The 26823-nt window shown below is 41.7% G+C and overlaps 1 protein-coding gene across 8 annotated transcripts; it reads left to right on the top strand.

The window, feature by feature from the left end:
- KCNJ15 (potassium inwardly rectifying channel subfamily J member 15) lies at positions 1-25314 on the top strand. 8 transcript variants are annotated; one of them, XM_071753086.1, is made up of 4 exons: positions 1-427; positions 14269-14469; positions 18853-19204; positions 23199-25314. In XM_071753086.1, the coding sequence occupies exons 3-4, from the start codon at positions 19002-19004 to the stop codon at positions 24343-24345; spliced, it is 1350 nt and encodes a 449-aa protein (XP_071609187.1). In that variant the 5' UTR covers positions 1-427; positions 14269-14469; positions 18853-19001; the 3' UTR covers positions 24346-25314. The 8 variants fall into 8 exon arrangements, with proteins under 8 accessions (XP_071609187.1, XP_071609215.1, XP_071609205.1 ...); XM_071753095.1 differs by lacking the exon at positions 1-427 and adding an exon at positions 8505-9635; XM_071753114.1 differs by lacking the exons at positions 14269-14469; positions 18853-19204 and adding an exon at positions 22710-22847.
- Positions 25315-26823: the final 1509 nt, after the last annotated feature.

Here is a 26823-nt window from a genome sequence, read left to right as displayed (position 1 = left end):
AGGTATTTGCTTACCACGTAACTGGGTGTCGAGTGCTCTGTAGTTATAAAGTTTGCCGGGCTCAGCTGTAGATTTCCTTAAGACATACTGCTGACATCATTGAGTCTCCTCTCGGACTATTTTTTTTCCCTCTCTCTTTCCCCCTCCCTCCTTCTCCTCCCTCTCTCTCTCCAGTTTCTTTATTCAGGTAATTCCAAGTCAGACTCATTCCAACTTGTTTTTGACTGACAGTGAGTGAAGGGAGACTGAGGGCTGTGTTTAGGTTGTGGGTTTGGTTTTTTTTTGTTGTTGTTGTTTTGTTTTGTTTTTTTTTAAATGTGCACAAATGCTTTATTGAAAATACAACCAACCTTTTATAAAAAAAAGACTGCTTGACTTGTCATGACGATAACATCTAGTAAGGAATCTGAACATTGCTCTTTTACAGGTAAGAGGTATTTGTCAAAAATCCATACATGCTTAACAGTGCTTTGGAAACTCTGCATAACTGAAAGCTAATGAGTAGGTTCTTTTCCTATTTTTATTTCATTTTAGTAATTTAAGGATTTATAAACTGTCTGTAAAAGAAAAAATGTTTATAAGATTATGCCTTTTTGTGAACTCTGAGATGCAGGCAGTTTAGCGGTGATAAAGCAAAAACTGACATGGTTTGGTCTTTCCACTGATGCAAGCTTCTGAATGTGAGGTTTCTAATGTATATGGCTGATACACTTATATGTTGGGGAGGGGAGCAGATAATGAACCTATCTTTGTACATGTTTGCCTGCCAGAGACGTTTTCTTATAGAAATACATAGTGCTTTTTAGGCTCTTAGAAACATAGATTTCAGTTGATAGCTATACTTTTTTTTTCATTGCAGAAATCAGTTTTAGTTAACAGTGGGAAAACTTGCCTAGAACTTTATACAGTTCCTGTTACCTATCTGTATAAGAAAAGATTATGTACATTTTCTCTGGTTGGTATAAAAAATGTAAACAGGTCTGAGTTGGAGAACATTATGCATTTTGTTCCAACTTTTGCACGTGTCTTCATATACTTGTTCACAACTGGTTTGGCTTGTCCTCAGTAATCACAGTCCCAGTCTGAGGTGCAAATCCCCCTCTACTTCAGTGTTGCTTGCCTTTGCCTCCTTTTTATTTTCACACAGGGATCATACTGTAAAGAGATATACAGATAAGTTCCTTTTTTCTCCATGACGTACTGGCTGCTAAAAGGAACAAAGCTGGCTTTCCCTTGTGAACCAGGAGGATCTACATTGCTTTTTAACTAACTTTTTTTCCTCACTTGCCTTTGGATGTATTGGATTTAGAGGCATTCCTAGGGTCTTTCTGATCACAGTGCCAGAGTACATATAGTCTGCTATTAGTTGCTATTTCTTCTTTAAAAATTGAGGGGGGGGGGGGGGGGGAGGGGGAGGAGGAGGGAAGAGGCAACTTGTTATTGCAGAAATGTCTTCTTTATTTCCTTGGTTGCAAAATGTCACTATGCTCTCTGCACTCTCTAATAATCAGTTTATAGGACAGGGGGGAAACAAGCCTGAAACGTAACTGTGTGCTGGATGTACAATAGAAACTGACATCGCTTTTGTAAAGTGGAGTGTAGATGAGACCAAAAAACTTCCCCAAGAATTTCATCCCAGTAAATGAGGCATGGCCTAGAGACAAAAACAGCAGCAGATGACTTGGGCTTGAGTCTCACAACATACATATAATACTTCAATCCTGTTACTTTTTATAGAATTTCAAATGAAATCAAATAGTTCTTTTTTATCCTGGCTCCTCATGCAATGAAACAAACAAGTCATCATCCCACAACCCTGATTGGAGCTGAAATTTTTGTTTGCCCAGATGTCATTAAAGCAGCCTGGAGTATTATTCCCTCCTCCTCTCTCTTTCCTAAGACACACAGTTCACACAGACAGGCTGTATTCTTTGGGAACAGGTAGAGACCAAAGCTGTGAAGTACCAGGCGGTACTCCTGTGAGGGGCCAAGAAAAACAGAAACTTAACTGTTTTGCACACTGAACCGCAGAACATTTTGAAATAAATTTTTATTCACTTTGCTTCCAGGAAAAACAAAGCAGATTATGGGATGATTTTTTAATTTTCTTTTTTAATGGAGGGAACAGTCTTTACCTTATTTGCTATACTGTATATATGAAAATTAGGAAAAAAACGTTGTTTGGATCATCAAGAAGTTAAAATCCAATTTTTTTGTGCAAATGAACATACTAAATGTTAAATACTTGAAAGCTACCTTCCTGCCAAGCTGTCCCTTACCCCTTGGGATGAGAGAATATTTATGGCTTACTTGAATGAGTTAATACAGGCCTGAGAATCATTTTAGCACCAAATCTGTTTGTATCATTAATATTGTAAGTGGCTTTTCATTAAGCATGTGCATGGTTCTGGCATAAACAGGGCTCATCTGGGAAAAGCAGCTCCCTTGAATTGGCTGTACATGAATTGAAATTCCTGCCCATTCTAAACCTATCATCTAGTCTGAATCATGTGAAATTACTATGGATTGTAGGCAAAACCAGTGGCTACACTACTGATTGCTTTGCAAGAAGGAAGAAAAATGTCAAGTAAGAACCATAGCATCTTCCCCTCATTCTAAGTGTATGAAACTGCATGAGTAGGATGCTCTGAGGTTCACAGCAAGTAAGAGTTCATGGTCAGGCAGAAGAGGAGTAGGCAATGAAGTAAATGCTCTAAATGTTGTCATCCTTTACTGGACAAAATACATGCTTGGACATAGAGAGGATAGGAATATGTTTTGGGGTAACATATCTGCAGTAATTTTCACCCACTAGGGAGAAAGGTGTTTGGCAAAATTCATCTTCTAGCAGATCTCTTTGCAAACCGTGGGCTGCCTGTGGTGAAAGGTTGAAACTGAACTGCTGGGACATTGGTTGGACCCAGTGTGTATCTCAGGGGAGTACCACAGCATTATGCAGCTTTCCTATGTCTGCAGAGCACCCCTGGGGATACTGGGAAGCCTTGCAAGCTTTTAGTCACCAAGGCTGGAGAATGCCCTTGGCTATCTTGCTGAGGACATCTAGCTCACTTTGCAGATATTGGTGGTGAGCGTTTTGTTACTTGCAAACCCCCTTCCCTTCCTGCACTGTCTGCTGAGGTACAAGAGCCAGCTGCCTTTTTGTTGCCTCCCAGAAGGGCTTCTTGATTAAGAAATGTCTGTCTTCCTCTTGGTTCAAAGTAGCCCCTGCAATTTGACCTTCAGGGCATACTGCATTTTATCTGGCTTTTAAGGTGGAGGAGGGAGTCTAAACTCTGTGGTTTAAAGCCTGGTGCCTTTTAAAACCTCATTTGACTCCTTACTGGTTTGTTTTTCTCATGGAGATTGTCAGCTAGATCTGTCTATGCTTAAAGAGCCCAGGTAAGCCACTTTCCCTTCTGATAAAGTAATAGATAAAGTGATAAAGTAAAGTAAGTTTTGACTGGAAAAACAGTATGGCCTGATTAGATTAATTTAATCACCATTGCTTTAACTGAAGTGATTCACTCTTGGTGAGATCATAGCTTACAGGATAACTCTCTGATTTTACGTTATGAATTTTTCTTTATCTACAATTATCACCTCTACATTGAGGCTATATGATAGAAATGTTTATCTTTTGAATAAATTACCCTAATCTGCAATGAGGTGATATACATAACAACACATGAACTTACATGACTTTAAAGGTATATTCTTAGCATAAACTGATGAAGAGAAAAGCGAAAAATACATAATGATCAAAATTCCCTCTTTTCCTTTCTAGAATTACACAGCTTGACAAATACATATAATAAAATAGATGTTCAAAAATTTTGAACAGTAGATAAATTCTTCCTGCTTAAACAATTTTTATTTCACTCAACATGTGCAAAAGGATATATTAATAAAAAAAAGTGTCTGAATCTTCTGACCTTGTCTGTAAACTGCCCCCATGTTTTCTGCTTAGCAAAACTCCACTCAGTGCTGCCTACCCTTACACCTGGAAACTTTCATGCCACCTGTCCTCTTCTGAATCTCCTCCAGCCTCTCACTCAAGCAAAAAGACTTCAGCTTCTTGCTACCTTATCCAGAAATAATGCTTCCCAAAAAGTTTCCTTCCTCTAATACTTCAACACCAAACCTATCAACAGTCCCCTCTCTCCACAATAAAAAGCCAAACCACAGCTCTGTACTGCAGCAATGGATATATGAGCTGAAGGAAGACAGTGATGTGCATTCTGTGATTTTCACAGTGTTTGAGCCAGGTTGGGCTTCATTCACACACCAAAGCTGTATTAGCATAAGGTAAGGGGCTAAAAGCTTAACTTAAAAAAAAAAATTAAAGATAATGTTTTCTTTTATTACCATATCGAGTTTCATTAACTGGTAGACTTGGGTGACCTCTGTGGTACATGGTTGTTGGTCTATTGACTGTTCCCAACTTACTGGCCTTAGACGACAATGCTTCTTTCCCTACAATTAGGCAGAAAGTCAATTGCTATGAGGGACTCCATTGAAATTAACATAGTAATGGAAGAACTGAAGGAAGTTCTTCCACTGTAATTGAAGATCAGGTTCTTGGCCATCTGAAGAACCTGAAAGTCTACAAGTCCATGGGACCCAATGGGATACACCCATGGGTACTGAGGACAACAGCAGGTGTGGTTGCTAAACCACTGTGTGTTATATTCCAAAAGTCATGGCAGTCCAGTGAAGTCCCTTCTGACTGGAAGAGGGGAAACATAACCCCCACTCTCAAAAAATGGAAAGAAGGATGATCCAGGGAACTACAGGACAGTCAGTCTAACCTCTATGCCCAGTAAGATCATGGAGCAGATCATCCTGGAGGCAGTGCTGGAGCAGAAGACTAATGAAGAGGTGATTTGGTGTAATCAGCACAGCTTCACCAAGGGTAAATTGTGCCTGAAAAACCTTGTGGCCTTCTATGAAAATGTCACAGCATCAATAGACAAGGGAAGAGCAATTGATGTCATTTACCTGGATCTGAGCAAAGCCTTTGACACTCTCCTGCATGACACACAACATCCTGGTCTCCAAGCTGGTAAAATATGGGTTTGAAGGATGGACAACTCAGTGGATAAAGAACTGTCTGGATGGCCACACCAAAGAGTGACTGTCAACAGGTCCACATCCAAGTGGAGGTCAGTGACAAGTGGAGTCCTGGTCTTGTTCAATATCTTTGTTGGTGACATGGCTGGTGGCATTGAGTGCACCCTCAGCACGTTTGCTGATGACCCCAAGGTGTGTGGTGTGGCTGACACACTGGAGGGAAGAGATGCCGTCCAGAGGGACCTTGACAGGCTGGAGAGGTGGGCCCATGCCAACCTCATGAAGTTCAACAAGACCAAGTGCAAGGTCCTTCACCTGGGTCAGGGCAATCCCAAGAAGATTGGCAGTGACAGGATTGAGAGCAGCCCTGAGGAAAAGGACTTGGGGATGCTGGTGGATGAGAAGTTCAACGTGAGCTGTCAGTGTACACTTGCAACCTAGAAAGCCAACCCTATCCTTGGCTGCATCAAGAGAAGTGTGGCCAGCAGGTAGAGGGGGGTGATTCTCCCCCTCTGCTCTGCTCTTGTAAGACCCCACCTGGAGTTGTGTGTCCAGTTCTGGAGCCCCTGTTACAGGAGGAACATAGATGTGCTGGAGTGTGTCCAGAGAAGGGCCACGAGGATGATCAGAGAGCTGGAGCAGCTCTACTATGAAGACAGACTGAGAGAGTTGGGGTGATTCAGTCTGGAGAGGAGAAGGCTCGGAGGAGACCTCATTGTAGCCTTCCAGTACCTGAAGGGGGCTACAAGAAAGGTGGGGAGGGACTTTTTAGGATGCCAGATAGTGACAGGACCAGGGGGAATGGATTTAAACTAGAGGAGGGTAGATTTCTGTTGGAAGTTGGGCAGGAGCTCTTTACCATGAGGGTGGTGAGACACTGGCACAGGTTGCCCAGAGAGGTGGTGGAAGCTCCATCCCTGGAAGTTTTTAAGGTGAGGCTGGAGAGGGCTCTGAGCAACCAGATCTAGTGGGAGGTGTCCCTGCCCATGGCAGGGGGGGTTGGAACTGGATGATATTAAAGGTCCCTTCCAACCTAAAAATTCTGTGATTCTATAGTAAATGTCAGCTCATGGGAACTGCCCTTCCATATGTCTGATGCCTGTTGTGAAATGTGTTACGTGAAAGGTGCTGAAAGCTCCTGTCAAGGCACAAAAGACTCAAAGACTAAAATGACCTGCAGTGTAAAAAGGCTTCCACAAGACTAGAGGTGAACGAACACAACAAGGGCAGGTGTGGGAAAGCTAACAAATATTTTTAATCTGTGTACAATGAACAAACAAAAGGCTTCAGGCCTGGTTCTTATTTACACTTTGTCTCTTTTACACTGCTGTGGGAAATGTAGAGACCAGAAGGGTCTGTCATCTGACGGCATCACAGCATGAGCTCCACTTGAGGTCTGCTTGGTTTTATTTCTGAGATCAGAAGTCAGAAAAATACAAAGAATTGCAGTGTACTTCAGTTAGCTTTGCAGATGTCTAGAGGTCTGGGATTCTGTCAGGAATACTAATCCTGACATCCTTGCTCTTTACCTAATAATGCCTTCACAGGGCTACAAGCCTCACTCTCTTTCCTGGGTACAGATAATAACAGTATCAGTAGTGCTTCAGCCCAAGTCTTGAGGAGCACCTGGTCCCTGAAGTTAATTTCTACTCCATTCTGTTGCTTCAGTTAAAAAAAAAAATGCAACCAAAACCAACCAAAAAACTACACACAAACACAACAACAAAAAGCCCCCCAAAACCTAAAAAAAACCCTAGCAAAATAAAAAAGATGTACTTACCCTTAAAAGTATATTTTTGGAACTACAATGTCTAAAATTTAGTGATGATTTCTTCTCCTGTTAGTGTAAAATGACCAAACCTGATCATGACCCAGAATAATACTTACTGGTAGTAAATCTCCTTCGCTTTTGTAAGGTCTCAGGTGATAAAGAACATAAAATATTAAGATAATTTCTTAGTGTTTAGGTGCTGAAACAAAGAAAACATTTCAGTGGAGCAATACCAGTGATATATCCTCCTCCTGCACCTTGGTGTGGGGAATATCTGCCTTTGTTAGAGGAGGGCAGCATGTCTCTAAATGCTACAGTACTTCTGTAGATTTTATAAATAATGATTACATAATGAAGGAAAAGATTTAGTTTCTGATTGCTTTATATGATTTTAAGAAATTTGTCAACTACCCAAGCTGTCACAAAGACTGACAGTGTCACAGAAGTCAATAACCTTTGTATTCTCCCTAGAAAGTTAGATTTAAGTAACTTGCTAATAATACATGGCATGTAGGTTCAAATATTAACATTTAAATTTGCAAAAAAAAAAAAAATAGGAGAAGGCCCACATTCTCATTCTCCAGCCACAGAAGGTATCAAAACAGTGGTCAAAGTTTCAGAATTTGCCGAGTTCCTAAAACTCCTGTTGCTATTAACAGAAATCACTTCTGATCTTCAATTTTGTTAGATCTGCTCTAAATGATCTAACAGTAAATGAGGCATGATGTAACACAGAGGAACATGCTAAGCAAACATCACAGCTAGCAGATATTTTTTGAAGTTGTAATGTGTCTTAAAGCAGGTATATTTTCAGGATTTGGCTGGGAGATAGTGAAGGGGTGAGTTTCATTTGTGTCAAAAGGGAAACTATTGTTTAACAGCATCAGAAATGTCTAAAACATGAAGGGAACAAAAAAATCAGAAGGAATAGACATTAATGAGAAAGAGGAATGACATGCCAACAAAGAGCAAAAGAAAGCACAGCTATGGGGGCCAAGGCAGTAGCTGTGGAGAGACTGGGCTGTAAGTTTATAGGTATGAAATAATGAAAGTGCTATTTGCATTAATGAAGGGGAAAATTAGAGTCAAAATAGTAGAAAGGAAGTAAGATTTTACCCTAGACGTTTGTGTGATTTGGCCACAGGACAGGTAGAATCATGGAATCATCGAATTGGCTGGGTTGGAAGGGACCTCAGAGATCATCAAGTCCAACCCTTGATCCACTACCGCTGCAGTTACCAGACCATGGCACTGAGTGCCACATCCAGTCTCTTTTTAAATATCTCCAGGGATGGAGAATCCACCACTTCCTGGGGCAGCCCATTCCAATGCCTGATCACCCTCTCAGTAAAGAAATTCTTTCTAATGTCCAACCTAAACCTCCCCTGGCACAACTTGAGACCGTGCCCTCTTGTCTTGCTGAGAGTTGCCTGGGAAAAGAGACCAACCCCCCCCTGGCTACCCCCTCCTTTCAGGGAGTTGTAGAGAGTGATGAGGTCTCCCCTGAGCCTCCTCTTCTCCAGGCTGAACACCCCCAGCTCCCTCAGCCTCTCCTCATAGGATCTGTGCTGGAGTCCCTTCACCAGCCTGGTGGCCCTCCTTTGGACCTGCTCCAGGACCTCGATATCCTTCCTAAACTGAGGGGCCCAGAACTGGACACAGGTGAGAAGGACTGTGAAGAAGAAGAGCATTGGGAAATGATTAGTTAATAAAATGAAATTCTGGACTTAAAGAAAAGGTGGATTTTGGAGATGATGTGGCATCAAGCTACCGACAGATAAGAAGTGTGAATCATACTGCAAGGGGAGCAGAGGAAGTGCTTTCAAACAGGACATATGGGGCTTAGGGACATAGTTTAGTTGTGGACCTAGCAGTGTGCTGGGTTAACATTTTGACTTGGTGATCTTAAAGGTCTTTTCAAACAAAATGATTCTACAATTCTTTGTCCTTTTGGGAAAGACTGGGTTTTACAGCTTGTCACGAGAGCAGTTGATGAAAGGCTTTTCTGCATTGCCATTGAGCTGTCTTTTGCCTGATGGAGTCACAGTCTCTGGGGCTTTCCAGCAATGACACTATTTTAACCTTATTTGAAGAATGCTGCTGAAATTTGGTACATTCATAGTCCTGCTTAGCTAGTTTTTGCAGCTACTTATCTTTGGAAATTGTCTACAGAATATTAATCCTGTTCAATAACACTAAAATAACATTAACATTTACTAGGTCTAATCACCCATTTCCCATCAAGTGTATTTTCCAATGAAAGCAGAGACCTTTTAAAATTAAATATTACAGGAAAAGTACAGAGGGTTAGATATCAAAGAGTTTGATACTTTTCCACTGAAATAATGATCTCTTGTGTGAGATGTAGTTTATTTCCTCATACCCCAGTTATTGTTTATGCCTCAACTCCTCAGCCAGACTATATTTCCATTGATGTATCAACTGAACCTTATAACAAGGTGGCAGAAAGTAATAGGCTAATGGTGGTGGTTTTTGTTCTCATAAATCAGGCTGCTTGGAAAACATCAAAGTGACTTCTGACATTCATGGCATCCAGGAAACTTTTAAAAAACAAGATAGAATTTGCTGAATATTGTAGAATTAAAAAAAAAAAAAAATAGTTTGCGGTATTCTGAATGTAGTTGGAAACTATTCTCAGCAGAACCTGAGCAATGTTCTATTCAGTCTAATTACTTCAGTGATCAAAGCTGGACCGTCCTGAGTTCCCAACTGTAAAAGATTGTGGAGCTTTTGAGATGACATGGAATCATAAAGGAACACTTATGGAGATAAGGTATGTGTAAATAAATAAGAAAAATAACCTTTGAGTAAAAGGAAGTACGATAACTTTGAAAAACAGCATGAGTTTTTTCTTGTTGGGGCACATTATTGCTGTTTTGGGGGTTTTTTTTGTGTGTGCTTTTTGCTGTTTGGTTTTTTGGTTTTTTTCTTGTTGTTGTTCCAGTCTGTTACCACAGAGCACCACAGAGCTTTTATGGAGGTTCCCAAGAAACTATAGGACAAACCAAAATGAATAGTGAGTCAAAGAGTTGTGTCCCTGGGTCCTAACAAAGGGGTCAGGCATTACTCGAGCCACTGTCTCCTAAGAGGAACAGCAGTTCAGTGCACAAACATCACCACTCAATGAACCAGCCAGGAAACTCAGGTTGTCTTTACAGTTACAGAAGGGTGAGAATTTTTATCCAGGAGTCTTGAAAGTGCTGAAAATTCAGATTTAGTGGAGATGAAAGATATAATGAATTTGTGTGAACAAGACAGTGCAGCTTAGACTGAAGAAGTCCGGACACAATTTTGAAAAGTAAAAAATTTCATTTTGATTTTGTGAAAGCTAGATGTTGTGATTTGTCACTTCAATCAGTGTTTTGTTCCTCACCTGATTTAACTTAGACACATACACATCTCTACACAAACTTCAGAGCAAAGTGGAATGTTTAGTTTTGGTTTGAACAAACAGAATCAAGAATGACTTTTTTTTTTTTTTTTTTTTTTTACCAGAAAAGTTGAAACTTCTTTTTCTCATTTTTTTGTTTGTTTTGGTATTTTTGGTTTGGCAAGAAAATCAAAAAACATTGATGTGCATCAGTACATTCGTGCTATTTCCTCCCTCTCAGAAGCCACAGTCTCTGCAGCAGACTGAGGGGTCTGTGTCATGGAAATTGGCAGGGATCAAGCAATTTGGGAAAGCAATGAGGAAAACAAATATTCTTTTCCCTCTGTTTCCTTGGGAGTTTATCTGGAAGACATACAATCCTGGGCTGTGTAGCCTCCCAGTCAAGAAACTCAGGAAAAAAACTTTTACTTAAACACCATACATTGTTTTTTATGCCAATTTTCACACTATAAGAGTGACAATAGGGTTCTGTACAATGATAGAATTTTGATGATGGAAAGGATAAATAATTAACCTAGCATATTTTCATTTCCATTCGCTCAAGAGATACAAAACAGCCGACAAATTTAAATCCACAGGCTAATTTCAGCTTAACTTGGCAGGTGAACAGAGGCTCCAGAAATTACATTCCAACAAGTTTCATGAAACTAGGTGGCTCTGTAACTCAGGGAGGCTTTATTAATACCTTCACTGAGAAAAGGAAATCAACGAAGACTAGCCTTAACCAGACATCAGAGAATCCACATGGAGGAAAGTGCAATGGAAAACAATTTGGACAGGGCCTGCATGGTTGGTTTTTTTTTTTCAGTCCTGGGGTTTACCCTGGAGATGCAATAGCAGGACAGAAGGAGCTTTGCTGACTCCTTCCCTGTGAAACTCCTGCCATCACCATGGGCAACAATGGCAGCTCTTGTAGGAGGGAAGGCTTGGGCAGGAGTGGAGAGGTTGTGGTCCTGCATCCCTCCCTCTGCCAGGGTACTGTTTGTGATAAGAGAACCATAGAACCATAGAGCAGTTTGGGTTAGAAGGAACTTCATCTATTTCCGACCCCCCTGCATGGGCAGGGACACCTCCCACCAGACCAGGTTTCTCTGATCCCCATCCAACCTGGCCTTGAACACTGCCAGGGAGGGAGCAGCCGCAGCTTTACTGGGCAGCCTGTGCCAGTGTCTCACCACCCTCACATTAAATATTTTCTTCTTAATATCTAACCTAAATCTACCCTTTTCCAGTTTAAAGCCATTACCTGTTGTCCTACCACTCCATACCTCTGTAAAAAGTCCCTCCTCAGCTTCCCTGTAGTCTCCCTTCAGGCACTGGAAGGCTGCTATAAGGTCTCCCTGGAGCCCTCTCCTCTCCAGGCTGAATATCCCCAACTCTCTTAGGCTGTCTTCACAGGAGAGGTGCTCCAGCCCTCTGAACCTCTTCTTTGGTCTCCTCTGGACTCTCTGAAAGAGCTCCATATCCTTCTTGTGTTGGGGGGTACCAGAACTGCACACAGAGGAACCCTTTGGTCGCAGTCCACCACCTTTCACCAAGATGCTTGTGGCCTGAAATACCTTATTCATGGGAGCATAAAATGGCAGAGCTGGAAACTACCATTTCCATTTTAAAATCCCCTCTCGTAGAATCATAATGTACTACAGAGTGTTACTGAACTACTTCATAGAAGCAGAATGGAAAAGTATTCCAGCCAGCACCTTACGCTAATTTTACTTTATAATTATTAATTTTTAAATCTCCTTAGCACTCCATAAATACAGCTCAGAGTCCTAAGCAAACAGTGGGGCTCAGGCCCCTTGCATGCACCTCCACCCATAGTCAGAAACAAAGTATTCTTATGGACAGCACTGGATCTCTCGTTTTTCTGCTCTTGAAATAACAGGTATAACTAAAATCCTCTGGAGGCTTTTCCGCCATCTCCTCTACATGCTCCCCCTCCTTCCCCAAAATATGCAGAAGAAGAAAAAAGGCATTTTTCCATTCATTGCATGGAGAGTATGAAAGTTTGGCACACAAGTGAGCTATGTACTGGAATTTGGGTGGGTCTAGGAAAAAGCACAGACTTCAGTGGAAAACATATATGGGTGTGTGTGTGTGTATGTGTGAGAAAAAGCCTTTTAAACCCTAAATTAACCACATCTATGGATTGGTCAGGAAAAAAAAAATTACAAAACTGCCCTGAAAGAGTTTTCTTGGGCAGTACTGAGAATAAGCAACCCGACACCAATATGAAAGTGTCACTGATATTTTTAATTTTTTTCCCAACCACTTCAAAGAGCCAGGTGAAAGGCCCCAGTATACACCCTTATGCAGCCTTTTAGTGGTTTAAAGGACCCCTGTGCCCATTTCTGTCCCCCCTGGGAGCTGTGGACACCCTCTGCTGCAAGGCAGCACTTGGCTGGGGGCAGAGGAAGGGCTGGAATGGGAATGAGGACAGGAATGGAGATGGGGATAGAGAGAGGGTGCATAAGCCCTGGGAGGACACCAGTGACCTTCCAGGGACTGTGCTGTGACCACTTGGACAGTGCTTTGGGAAAGCTCATGGGTAGATCTGATTCTTGTGGTTACTGGTCTTTGTGGATGTGTCTGAGAGTTGCATTTGTGGAAATTTCTTTGTGTCAAGGTCTAGAGACTTTATTAAGGGCAATAGTGGCACAAAGCGAAATATGTGTAAGGGTTGTGTTCACAACTGACTCTAGAAACACCCAGTCTCCCACTTTAATAGCATTTGAAAGTGCTTGTGCTTTACAGAATAGGCAGTGCATCATTTATGAAACCACACATACCATGAAGTAACATGTTAAATAGTAATTAACCTATGGTTTCTAGGTAAGTGCATATATATATATGTTCGTCTGCAAATTTTCCTGATTTTATTTGAAATTACTGAAATTTCTGTCCAGCGTTTGGAAGTTTTAATGTTGGTTTGTTTGTTTTATCACTAGACACCAAATATTTGAGATCAAGTAGAACTTGCTCTTTTTTTATCAGATCTGACAATCTAGTGCAGAGAAAATGGTGTAGGAATGAACATTTTTGAAGCTGTTGTGTCCCTCAAAAAGAATATTGGCCAGTTTTACACTGTAATTCACAATGAAGTAGTTCATTACCAAAAAATAAGTAACCTATATATGTCTTTGCTGTGGCAGAAACATCAGATGTGCTTTCTTTGCCTGATAGAGGAAGACATCTACTTTAAAATTCACTGAGTTTGGGTGAGGGAAATGGATAATTCACCTTACAGGCTGCATTTTGGTACCATGAACGCAGAATTACTTTGTGAAAAAACATTTTACACTGTATGAACTTGTTCACACAGGTAGGGCAATTCTTCATAACCAAATAACTTCCTGAGAAAATCATTTTGTAACAAGTTTTAAGATGAAACCGAGTCAAACCTATCCTTCTTCCTTTGAAATGTGCTTTGTAGTATTGCAAAAATCACAATGCCAAATTCACTAGTGTGTCTTGGCCATGAAGAAAAGCCATACATTTGGCTTATTTAGCAAGTTAGTCTGCATTTATTGTCACTCTGCCTAGATGAAGCAGCAAAAAAGCCACACCATAGATGTAAGAAAGACCCAGAAACTTTCACAGAGGGAAAACTTTGCTGCTATAGCAGGGTCCATCTACCTGCTGGGTCAAGGAATACTATTTCCCCAGTTAGATTTGACCCTGTCTACATTAGGGACTAGATGAACAAAAGGCTACAAATACACAGAAGTTTAAAGAAAATTTTTTTCCTCTTCCAGTTTCCTTGCCTTTTGCTTTACTAGCATTATTTTCAACATTATTGAGATTTGTACATATTTAAAAGATACAGAAACTTTCTTTATGGAAAACTCATTTCATAGACTGGTATTTCAGTTTTGAGATTTAGTGACTGCATAGAGATGACAAATTATGAACTTGATTATTTTGGAAGTGTTTGTGAAAGTGTTTGTACACTGGGATGTTTGTGTACAAAACTAAGGTCTTGTGCTATGTGCTAAAGCAGTGCTGTTATTTACAGGAAACGCAGCTTTTGTATGGAGAGAGCGTATTAAAAAACTCTGCCACAGCAGAGGCCTGACACCCTGCAGGGAGCCTCACCTCCCAGCCACACCTACACTGAGCTATGAGAGCCCTGGTGTGCAATGACTAATTTGAAAACAAAACCCAACTTGGCTGGGATACAGGGCACACATCATGCTATGAATTGGCATTGCAAATGGTAATTAAAAAGAGCAACTGGATGTGTTCATACTGTGTGACTGATATACAGGTAGGAACTGATGTCCCTGTTCACCAGAATGAGACCATGCTGATGCTGAGACCTGGTATCCAGAGCTGGGTTTGAGGCTCAGGGTATCTGTAGTCCAAGAAAGGGAAAAAACTTTCCTTTCAAACCACTTGAAGTTACTTGAAATATCCCACTGCTGCCTGATAAACATCTTTCAGCTACCAGCCATAGCAGCAGAGAAACAGGGAGAAGTGACCCTGGGGAAGTCAAGACTATTTTAGACAGCTTTTGTGAACTATCAGCAAAGTGCTAACTTTTCTCCCTGCCTCTTTATAACCGTGACTAAGAGTATTAATATTCATTTTCGGCCACCTGCTGACAACTTAGCTTGAAAATCTAGGATAAATGTCTGGTTTTGGTTTTGTTTGCTTGTTCATTTTGAAGTGAAAGCAGATTTTTTTAAGAAATGAATTTGGAAAAAAAGAAAAAGCAAACAAACAAGAAAATAAATCAGGCAAGCTTTCTGTCCCACTAACACTTCTTAAGGTATGAAACAAAAGCAAATAATGCCAAACCAACAGCAGATGGGCAAATCACTTGCTGTAAGTTTAACTTTATTAGTAGTACTACTAAGTGGTAGAGTAGGCATCTGCCAGCTTGTGAAGTGACGGGTGAGTACTGGGGAGATTAAAACCAAGGTGCTGTCCTTCACCTGCTGTCAAAGAAGGGAAAACAAGGATACAACCAAGCTGTGGTGAGGAGGGAATGACTGTTCCTGAGACCTTAGGCAGCAGCCCAGTTCTGAGAATTTGTGCTCCACAGTGACCTGGGAGGGGACTCTCTTCCCTGCAAACTTTATTAAACTTAACAACCTGAACAATAGGTGGGTTCAGATGCCTTATATTCTATATAGTTATAAAAGCCACTACCATGTGACTAAAATACTAGAAGGAAGCAGAGTCATCCCACAGTAGTATACAGAAACATGAAACTCTTGGCACAAGAGCTCATGCGGTCAGATTATAGCCAAGTGATTATACCAGCCGGTATATAAATAATCATCAAGAGAGGTAACCTATGCCTCTGGGCAAGCAACTCAACCCCAGCCCTGAAAGAAGAAAAGAGCAGCACAGCCTCTCTGGATTCCTGTGCCTGCCAGTGGCTCCCATGGGAGCCATATCCTGGTGAAGTGTCCTGTCCTGGTGCTGGGATGGGGAAAGCAGTGGGAGCTGGGTGGCAGGATGCTCTCACAGCAGTCAGAGCAGCTAGCTGGCAAAGGGCCAGCAAAAAGGAATTAAGTAGGACTTACGTAGGCCTTAGTTGATTAAGTGAAAAACAATTTTGCAGAAAATCCCTGCCCAGCTACTGCTTTGTGCTGGAAGTGCTCGACATATGCAGGTGTCTCCACTTCTGACCCTTTTGCTGGGCGCCCAACAGCTCTGTGTTTGAACATGTCACAAAGAACCCAGTAAGACACCAAATGGATCAGTTTATCTCGTGTCTAAGCAATAGGAGCCAAAAATGTGGCATACATTGGCTTGTTTTCAACCTCCAAACATGCCCCCTTCTCTACTTCTCCACCTCCCTTCTGTATAACAGTGCTTCCTGAACTGTGTGGTTGCTGCCATTTTTGTTTCCAAATCTGACCATCAAAAGAGGTAGAGGTGAGACCTCTCCCTATGTATGAAATGATTTGTTCCCACATATCCACCATTTTAGGTGAGTTCACCGATAAAAAACTGGGGACATGGAGAGAGAAGACCCTGCACTTCCTAAGGAAGTTGCATCACTCTATGGATGAGGATTTATAAGGACAGAAAACAAGAAAGTTCTGACATTCTTCTAAAGCCAAGCAGTTAGGGTGCTCAGATGGACATGGAGAGTGTGAGCTTCAGTCTCTACACCAATTGCTTGCATGTTTATACCTTGCTTCCTGAAGGAAAAGGCACTGAAAATGTCTTAACATGAATGCAGAAACACCACAGAACATGTTTTCTTGGCTTTGAGTTTAGAAATGGCTATTTTGTTTTGACCGACACATTAAGTAAACAAATGAATGAAAAAGTATGCCTGCTTTTGATCAGTCTTGAGGAAAACCTCAACCCAGCGGGTTTAACCATTGCAAAATTGGAAACCATTGAAAACAGAGCCATATAAAGAAGAGGTCAAGAATATGTACTGTGAACCTACATTAGAATATTTGCAGAACATAAACCAGTGTCAAGTCTCATGAGAAACAACTTTGCTTCTGTGGTTGTGTGGTAAGCACAGCTAGTTTGGATCTTTCAATTTACGTGGAGTGGGAAAGGGGAGAAGAATGGAAGACTAAGCAAAATGGGGGAAAGCAGACCAGAGAGTCCCTCATGGAAATGAGAAAGGGAGATAGAAGTTCAGGGTATAGCTACAAAAAGCCCCCAAAGACATTCTAGGAGGGAAGGGAAGAGTGAATAAATAGTGGCACTGACTGCAAATCAGGACAACAGTAGGCATTAAGATATCTCAAGGTCTAGTCCTGGCCTTAGTAGTCACTGCTAACATCCTCTCCTCCTTTAGCTCAGTTCTGCCCCTGTGGTGTTGCTGAGATGTTTGTCCATGTCAGGGGTCTACTGTGAGGGCACCACTAATGTTCCTACAGCAGGTCAAAGACATAAATAAAAGTGGAAGTGCAGGGTATGGTCTTGATAAACATAATGAAGCAATAATGTCCTTTTCAGGCTGGCAGAGTAGTTCTGGCACCCAGCTCCACACAAACAGAAAGGACAAGCTCTCATGAGTGTGTTTGGACTTGCCTGTGTTGAAAGAGGCAGGTAAGGTTTGTACAGCAAGAACAAGGAAAGGGTTAGTGGGTGGGGAAAGCATCATAGCAGAGGCAGATTTTAAATGCTTAACTGTGCTAATGAAGTGTTCAAGAATGAAAAGATTTTGAAGCAGCAACACAGCAGCTAGGGAGACATTCACAAGTATTGAATGTTGCACTGATAAAGAAAAGCAATTCCTAAATATAAAAGAGCAGAGCAGAACAGGACAGGTTTCTGGGGAACCTACTTTTCCAGCAGCATTATATAAACCATATTACCCAACACAAAAAGAAGAGTGTCAGAAGCTGATCAGCTGACTTACTTCTTTCTGAAAGAAGTGTTTGGTGTATGTAAAGGTTCTGGACTGGAGGCTCTGCACAGCCAAGTTTCCTGTTGATCCACAGAGCCCAGGGTAGAGGCTGGGGGTCAGGATTTGAAAGGTCAGATGGCTCACTTGCATTGCTCAGACACTGGCTATATGAGCTTTTTCTCTACTTGGAGGCCTGATCCAGAGACCTGTGAAATCACTGGGAGCTTCTCCATTAACCTCAATAAGCTTTGAGTCGTCTTTTGCCTTCTCTCTGCCTGATTGGTTATTTTCCTACTTGCTTGCATCTGTTTGGTTTCCAAGGCTCATCTGCATAAAGTCATAGTTTCTGCAGAGATTTTTATCCTGCCCTTGAACAAGATTCCCGTAGAAATCTTTGTCAGAACCAATGCCTCATGAGACTTTTCCAACTTTTCTTCATCTTCCATGGCCACATGTCAGGTGGGCAGCCTTGGAAAGACAATGATGGAGTTGGGTTTTAGTCTCTTAACACATTTCTGTAAATGGTTCCTGCCCTGGCCCTGCTACAAGGGATGAAAAACCTGCCTCTGCCCCCCCCCCCAGCACTGCCAGTGCCACAGCCCTTGGGCACTGCCCTGCCTGGAGGCCCTGCCTCTGCTTTTACCCATTTGTGGGTACCAAGCCTGGGCAGAGGCACCATTCACAGGTCTGCTCAGAGCTGATAAAGGGCTCTGCAGAGGGATGGGAAACTAAAGGCAGAGCTTTGGGAACTGATTTTGACTTGGGGTATTTACAGTTATCTTGGCTCAGTCCTTTTGTGAAAGAAAAGGTGTTAATTTAGCTCTCTAATGCAACATCTTTCATAACATAACTGACTGCCAGACTGCCTATCACCACTTTCAATTCTGATTAGTCCTAGCACTGAAGGACCCTTTTCTGAAGCTCAGGGTAGCAGTGTCCAGCTGTATGATGACTGCATACTGCAGCTGCTGGTGGAACTGAAGCATCCTTTTCCAACCACTACTTTCCTCCTACTACATCTGCTCTCTCATTTTGTATTCCATAATTCAGCTGCAGAGGATTTTGCTAGCTGACAACTGCATGGAATGACCTGGTGCATAGCCCAAAAGGAGGAGGGTATTCATGCTAGGCAGAGCACTGAGAATTCAGGAGGGACTTTTATAACCTACTGAACCACATCAGACCTAGGAAAGATCTGAAGATTATGTTGTTCTTTTTAATGTTTTCTTTCCTCACCCATGATTTATTTTTTTTTTTTAATTCCAGGCCTGCTAATGGTTTATGCTGGTTGAAAAAACAATTTGGGTTTTGCCCCTGTATCAGAGTGGCAGTGAAGCGTGGGTGAGGGTTTGTTCAAGGGGCAAAGCATATCTGATTTGAAAAAAAGCAAACAGCTGAGGCCATTTGGACAAGTCATGCTCCTGTACACTTCTTGTGTCTGCCAAAAGAGATCTTGCACAAGCAAATCTGGCTTCATGCAACAGGAACATTCTTGTGTGTATGCAAGCTGGCTTCTACTTGTTGATAATGTGGTCTCTGGAAGCAGTGTTAATGTGCTTGTTATATCCCTGGCTGCTGGAATTACCTTAATATCAAGGTATTCGTGGTTGGTGGTATGGTATGTAGCTCTGTGTTTTATTGACTTTGTCTGCACTAAACTTCCTTGCCAGCATACGCTCTGATGGGGAGTCTCCTTTGGCTGTTCCAGAGGGCTGTTTCCAGGGTGAGGAAAAGAGGTAATTCATAGGACACTGAAGTGCTAGACAAGTCTGAGTTGTTTTAATTTTCTTCCCTTTTGAGGTATCTGTTTCCTTAACTGCACTGCACTTCACTTCTATTTGCAGCTGCAGTGTGAGTAGGTTTTTTTTTCAGTAATAAAAAATTCTTTATCAGTGTAAAATTAATTAGCTAATGGACAGTAGAATATTTTGTATTTAAAATTACTATTGTTATTATTCAGGCTTGTTTGCCTGTATTAACTTACTATGATAGACATGCTTTTTGATTTAGTGGGAAAGATGTAGAAACCAAACAAACCAAAATCTTCTGGTTGAGGTGCTGGGAATGATGGTCAGGGTGAGTCTCTGAGGTGTCTATATAAGGTATAAGATGGGAAATAGTAATGCAGCTCTTATATATATATATATATATACCCACGAATTACTTATTGCGGGATACTGTACTGGTTGCGCCACACAGGAAGCTGTGGGGAAATGGGGGACAGGGGAGATCCCTTCTTTGAAGCCTGTTTTTGTTCCATTGTTATTTTTATCAGAATTTGTTCCCCTACATGACTGCTGCTGACTGCTGCCAGTGATAAAGGAGGGGAGAGGAGGCACTGCTGCTCCAAGGTGGTGTGGCAGACGTTTTCTTCCTGTTATCAGTGTGGTGGAGAAGAAGGGAAGTATTTCTTCAGGGAAAGGAAACCAAGATGAATTTCCCTGGAGAGGAAAAGAACACTGGAGGAATTCAGGATCACACAGGAAAAAGTGATGTAAGGGAAAAAAAAATAGGAAGCAAATCAACACAAAAAATACCCTACCACCAAAAAAAGCATCAGAAATTGGCAGGGATCCATTTCAGGAAATCACTGTAAAGCTGAGTAACTTTGTCACATACAGAAATATGAATCAAAGAAGGACACAAAAGATGACAGGAGGGCTCTCATACAGCCTCATACATCTATGGCAGACTCCAAAACTAACAGCTCTGCCATGTTGACCTCGCATGTGTAGATCAACTTTACACATGGGGACAGTACAGTGAGAAATGGCTTTTGTTTGCATTGAAGCACAGTCTGGAACATATTAAGCATTGCCTAGGGCTACAGCCAAAATTTACTTCTCATTTTAAGCCTGAAATATCAGGTTTGTGCCTATCCCTCTGTTGATGATGATGCTGATGATGCCCAGGGAAGACAGTGTACCATGCAATTACCTTCCAATCTACTGCCTTGTGGGAGGAACTCTTCTGCTACAGCATTTCAGTACATCTGTAATGTTAGGTGTCCTCTGCCAGGGCTGGAAATGTGGCAGGTTGCAGTGTCAGAATGCTCTCCTTTTGAAGCTCCAGGACAGGGAACAATGTGCTTCAGGGCAGAGCAGAGAAGAAGGAAAGAAGTCTTACCAGGCCTTTGTGCGGGTTGAAACTGTGGACCCGTCTGGAGATGAATGTGTATCATATGTGTACCAAATCTGGCACATGAAGGAAGTAACAGAACCACAGTGCATGCAAGGCAGGGCTGCTCTGCACAACATACCCAGTGCATCTCAAACATGCCAGATTTATTAGATATGCCAGTTTTATTAGACAAATGCCAACCACTTGCACAGAAGCCAGTGTTTCTAGGGCACGGTAGGACCATGCTGAGTGTGGTGTGCCGAGTGGCCACATGTTGCTCACCTAAAGCCCTCACTGACCCTAACCAGGTAAGTCTGCTCTTTACCAAGCCCACAAGCTCTTTCTCTGCCCACCAGCTGGAGCACTGAGGAGGGAAGGTGGAGCCTTGGCAGTCTCCATCCTCTTGTCCTCCAGGGGAGGAGCTGGCAGCCCTGGGGAGCTGCTCCCAGGAGCAGACATCCAGCTAGGCTGAGCAGGGGGTTGGGATGGGGACATGTCCCCAACACTGGATTGGAGAGGCCAGCTATCTCCTGGCCTAGCAGTTTGCAGCAGGGAAATTTGTTCTGACAGCACAGTGTTTGTGCCTGGAAGTAATGGCTAAAGGGACGTGTGCTTGAGAGGAAGAAAGGTACTTATTTTGAGACAGATTTTTGCACGTGTATATAACTGTGGCTCATTTGGGGTGAGGTTTAATGTGGGGAATGGAGCCTCTTCACTAAGTGATATGCATGTTCCTAAAAGGTTCCCCATTAGAGACTGTATGTAGATTATATATATGTACTGTGCACTGGCACTAGCACTTGACTGACTGCCTAAAGAGTGGTTTCATGTATGCTCCTTCCCACTCCTACCCCTCCCAACCCCCCCATTTCCTCCCGTTGTTCTTTTACAGATCACTTGAAGGTTTTTTCCTGTTTACTATCCGGACATGCTGTGCACTCTGTGTTGATTTGACTGTCACTTAAGGAATCTCCTACTGGGATCACTGGTGCATTCCTTTCGAATATATATATGTGAATGGCTCCTAGGCTATGAACAAGAAATGCTAGTGATAAACCAAGATTGAAATGAGCTACAGGTGTTAATAGGAGTTAAGTTTAATTGTCCTTTCCCAGAAAATCTGCAACTCTGTGACGGGTATAGTAGGAAAGAAAAAAATTCTCCTTAATTAACACAACAGGAAAGGTACTTCAGTGAGCAATTACGCTGATGTCCTGGACTGGCACATGTGTGTACTACAAATATATCTTGTACTTCCTGCAGAATTCTTTTAAGTAGTTATAAGGAAGACGTTCTTTCCACCCCTGCTCTCCCCTCCTCCCCTCAAATGCTTCATGAAAATGATTCACTTACTTGAGGCTCTTTTTGAGGAAAACAATGGAACAAAACAATGCTTTTTGTAGGACTTGCCAAAGCACAAAGGATGCATAGGATGTTTTTTTTCTTTGTTGTTTTTGTCAGCAGGAAGTTTTGTTGTTGGAAATGACTATAACATGCACTGTCCTTGCTCTATGTAATCACTATCTGGTCCTGCTAGCTGGGTCTTGTTATTTGCCTCATCAAACTGGCACAGGCACCGTTCTGCTTCACTCTGTGGGCTTTGTTCAGTCCTGAATGTCTGCACACTTACTCTCCATCCGGACTGATGCACAGTAAACAAACTTCAGGAGTCGGGTTGTCCAATGATTGCTGGGTTTGCGCAGGTCAGGGCCCATAGCTACAATGCTGATTTTGTGATCTGCATCCTTTTTTTTTTTTTTTTTTTTTTTCCTCCCTTAAATGGCTTAAAGTCATAGCACTGTACTCTGCAAACAACTTTGAAGTGTTTTCAGGTGTAAATATTCCTTTCAAAAACTCAACTTTGATCTGTTCAGGTTTGCTTTGTTTCCCTCTAGGTTAGTTGTAGGTTTGTAACAAAGAGCCAGATCCGACTGAGTAAATCACTTGTGGAAGTTAATTGTTCACAGTGAAAGCTGGTTTGGCTCATTTTGCCTCTGTCGCAGGAAGAGACAGAGCTGGTGTGCTGGATCTGCGTTCTAAACCAAGCATTGACGCGACTTTAATTTTGATCAGATGTCTCTCTTCAGGGCACTAAAGAAAACCTGCTCAGTAATCAAAAAGAGCCTCTTCTCTAGAGAAACGTAAGAAAAAACTTTTAATGTATTTTACAGAAATAAAGTACTTATATAAAATTTCAGCTTGTTTGAATTTCTTTTGCAGGCTATCATAAAAGAAACCTACTTCTCTGTATTTGGCAGTCACCAGAATCAAAGAATGATTATATTTTTTCCCTGGAAAAAACCAGAATATAAAATTGTTTTTAATGTCAGATACTGCATGATGTTAGCTTTCTATTCAAACAGTTTTTATTCACTGCTGCTATGTTTAGATTATGTTTGTGCTTTCATTTCAACAGAAATTACAAATGCTTTTCAGAATCAGTCATGTGCTTTGATTAATAAAATAAGAGTCTTCTTTTATTCTCTCCTTAGGACTGAAGCAGTAAGAATGGAAACCACAAAGGTTAATATGTCCCGTGTCCCGCTGGTTAATGGAGGCATCAACACTGCCATGCTGAAGGCACAAAAGCCCCGTGTGATGTCCAAAAGCGGTCACAGCAATGTGCGGATAGACAAAGTTGATGGCATTTACCTGCTCTACCTTCAAGACTTGTGGACTACTGTCATAGACATGAAATGGAGGTACAAACTCACCTTATTTGCTGCTACTTTTGTTATGACCTGGTTCCTCTTTGGAGTTATCTACTATGCCATTGCATTTCTTCATGGTGATTTAGAAATAAACAAGTTTACCCCCAAGCGCGAGCCATGCGTCAAGAACGTAGACTCCCTGACTGGGGCATTCCTCTTCTCCCTGGAGTCACAGACAACCATTGGCTATGGATTCCGCTTCATTACAGAGGAGTGTCCTCATGCCATTTTCTTACTTGTGGCCCAACTGGTCATCACCACCTTGATTGAAATCTTCATCACAGGTACCTTTCTGGCCAAAATTGCAAGACCTAAAAAAAGGGCAGAGACTATTAAATTCAGCCACTGTGCTGTCATTACTAAACACAACGGAGAACTTTGTCTGGTGATCAGAGTGGCAAACATGAGGAAGAGCCTTCTGATACAGTGTCAGCTCTCTGGGAAGCTTCTTCAGACATATGAAACCAAAGAAGGGGAGCAGATCCTGCTGAATCAAGCCAGCGTCAAGTTCAATGTTGACTCCTCTTCAGAGAGTCCATTTCTCATTTTGCCTTTAACCTTCTACCATATTTTGGATGAAAACAGCCCTTTGAGAGATCTCACACCTCAAAATCTCAAAGAGAAGGACTTTGAGCTTGTAGTGCTCCTGAACGCCACAGTGGAGTCCACCAGTGCTGTCTGCCAAAGCAGGACTTCCTATATCCCTGAGGAGATCCACTGGGGCTATGAATTCATGCCTGTGGTTTCTCTCTCTCCAAGTGGAAAGTACGTTGCAGATTTCAGTCAGTTTGAGAAGATCAGGAGAAGCACAGATTCTACTTTTTATAGCGTGGACTCTGAAAAACAGAAACTGGAGGAGAAATACAGGCAGGAAGATCAAAGAGAGAGGGAACTGAGAACAATGTTGTTACAGCAGAGCAATGTTTGATTGAATGGACAAGCAATTGTGATTAATTCTTCTGGCAAACTGAAAAAAATACTGTGCTGCATGTCAGCTATGAAACCAGCAGTGTAGTCCTTTTCATCAGATAGTTCTGGTGTATAGTAAGCCTATCCCTTTCTTTGGCTAAGTTGTTAAGTATTTTGTAATTAGGCAGGTTTTCTTGTTCATGGTCATGACTTAGCAAAGTTGTATTTGCATTAAGTCTCTGCCTAATACCACCATAAAAAGCAGACACAGTGCTTTCTGTTTGAAAAGTGAAACTGGATGCACTGTTCTGATTCCTTCACATATTTATTTGTTGTGGTTTTTACTGTGAGCATGCATTTGCAGAGAAAGCACACAGTACAGCTAGAAGAAAATATGCTCCTTTAAAATGTGTGTATTTAAAATATATATCCTTGTATCAGGTATTGCATTTGCAGGGATTCTTCTCACTGAAAGGAAGCTGACTGGAGAAACAAACGGTTGGATGTGGGAAGAGCCTGCAGGGAGGTGACAAACTCCTTAAATATTGAGGAAGGGTGACAGAGCAGTTGTGCTGGGTGGTGAGGTAGGGAGCTCACACTCTGTCTTTGCCATTCAGAGTTTGTTTTGTGATTATTTTGTCATTGCTCACTTGTTTAACTTTGTTAATGCCTGACATATATAACAGCAAGAAGGGGAGATGGGGGAAAGATACACAGAATCATAACGGTAATCAACTAAGATTAAAGCTGGCTTTGAAACACCTGTTTTTTATCCAATGTAAATAGCTTGTAATAGCAGCATAACAATACGTTTCTACAGAAAGCTTGCTTTGCTACGGACCTTATTTAATTTTGGTTAAAAGAAAGCTGTATAATGTCTTTAGACAATATTTACTTTTTCTGGCATCCATAAAGGACAGCCATTCCTTTCATCCATGTCATTTTTGGTCTATTAAAACCATTCCACTAATAAAGGAATTTAATTTGAGCAGCTCCTGATCTTTTTGTGACACGGGGAGATGGTATGGTAAGTTGGAGATATTGAAAGATCTGGGTGCTTGGCCTAGACAGTTGCATTCAGCAGACAACCCAGGAACTCAGCAGATCACTAAAGTAGTCAGATTATGGGTAGCAAAAGTAGCACTGCCAGGTAGCAGTGATGTCCGCATAGTGTGCCTATTATATATAGGTCAGCTTCTTTTAATGGGACCTAGAAATAATTTCTGACTAATTCTTTTGCTTCTCTAAAGCTTTGGCAAGGAAAAGCAGTATTAAGTACAAGTTTTGGGTCTGTGGGCCAGGTCTTGTCCTGAGGGCCTCCAATGTGATGAAAGGACTTTTGGCATCATTGCACTTACTGTTACCTTCTTGGCACCAAGCGGTCTTGTGGAATGCAGTCCTGCAGTTTGCCATACATTATTCTATACAATAAATGAATCTAGCTTTGTGCTTAAAGAGCCATGCAGTAGGTTGAGCATGGAGGTGCTTGTGGCACCAATAATGAATATCAAGAAGAGGGGAGCATAGACTGTATGGAGTGATGGTGATATGGAAGGGCATCAGAGACTTAAAATTGCTTGTTTTGGTAAGTGGTTAGCTTCTCCTTATGATTAGTCACAGCTCCAAGTATTTGTCTCAAGAGAGAGACCTAGATGAATTCAAGAAGGTGCTCTACTTACTGTGATGTGAATAAGGATGCAGGATGCATCTAGCATTTTTTGAAAGAATTTCCAGGTGGTATTATGTTATTGTCACACAGGTTTTCTTTTGCAACCACATATGAAGGATGGTAATGTTTAAATTGTTGATTGTTAATTTTCAGTTTTCTTTCATTTTGTCTGATCATTTCAGACAATGATCAGACAATGTTTCATTACAAGGAAGTGTGTGTGCTCCATGGATTTTTACAGTCACATTGTAGACCTGAGGTTCATGGACCACAACTCAAAGAACACTGCTTTGGGATGCTCTGGTGAAAGTGCACAGTTGTTTTAACCCTTCTTCTGCCAAGCCTTAGCCTTCATGTTTTGATAACCAAATGTACACTCCTATTCTTTTTTATGTGGGTAAATGGTCACATCATTCCTGAACTCATTGTCTCAGCTGAGCCAGGGGCTGTAAAACAGCCTCATCAACAGTGAGTGAGTTGGTTCTCCAGAAATACCCTGTAGGGTGTACAAATGTTAAGTCCCACTGGGATCAGGTATTTCTTGAGTGTTCAGATCTAGGATATCCTGTGGGTACCCAGCTGTGTCAATGTACTTGTCTGGGGACTTGTGGCAGCCAGTTAGAAGCCTGGAGACCAGGCTACTGAAAGCTTCGACAGCTGCCAAGCAGGAATTTTTTAAGCTCTTCACTTTGAGAGCTAAGGAACTAAGCAGAAACTTAGGTCCCTGTGAACAACAATCCCAAGGCTCATTCTCTGTGTTCACAAGGCCATCCTAGTCATTAGGTTATCCTGAAGAAAAAACATCAAAAAAGTATCACAGAAATTATT

This window comes from Heliangelus exortis, chromosome 1, assembly GCF_036169615.1.
Source record: "Heliangelus exortis chromosome 1, bHelExo1.hap1, whole genome shotgun sequence".
NCBI classification, from domain to species: Eukaryota; Metazoa; Chordata; class Aves; order Apodiformes; family Trochilidae; genus Heliangelus; species Heliangelus exortis.
Note: the sequence above shows the minus strand (reverse complement) of the source record. Positions and strands in the feature narration are given on the sequence as shown.

Bases quoted from the DNA above. Each gene is read 5' to 3' on its own strand.
- KCNJ15 (XM_071753086.1), top strand. From the start codon at position 19,002: ATGCTCCTGTACACTTCTTGTGTCTGCCAAAAGAGATCTTGCACAAGC. The intron at 19,205-23,198 runs GTATGTAGCTCT...TTCTCTCCTTAG, and splicing joins TATTCGTGGTTGGTGGTATG to GACTGAAGCAGTAAGAATGG.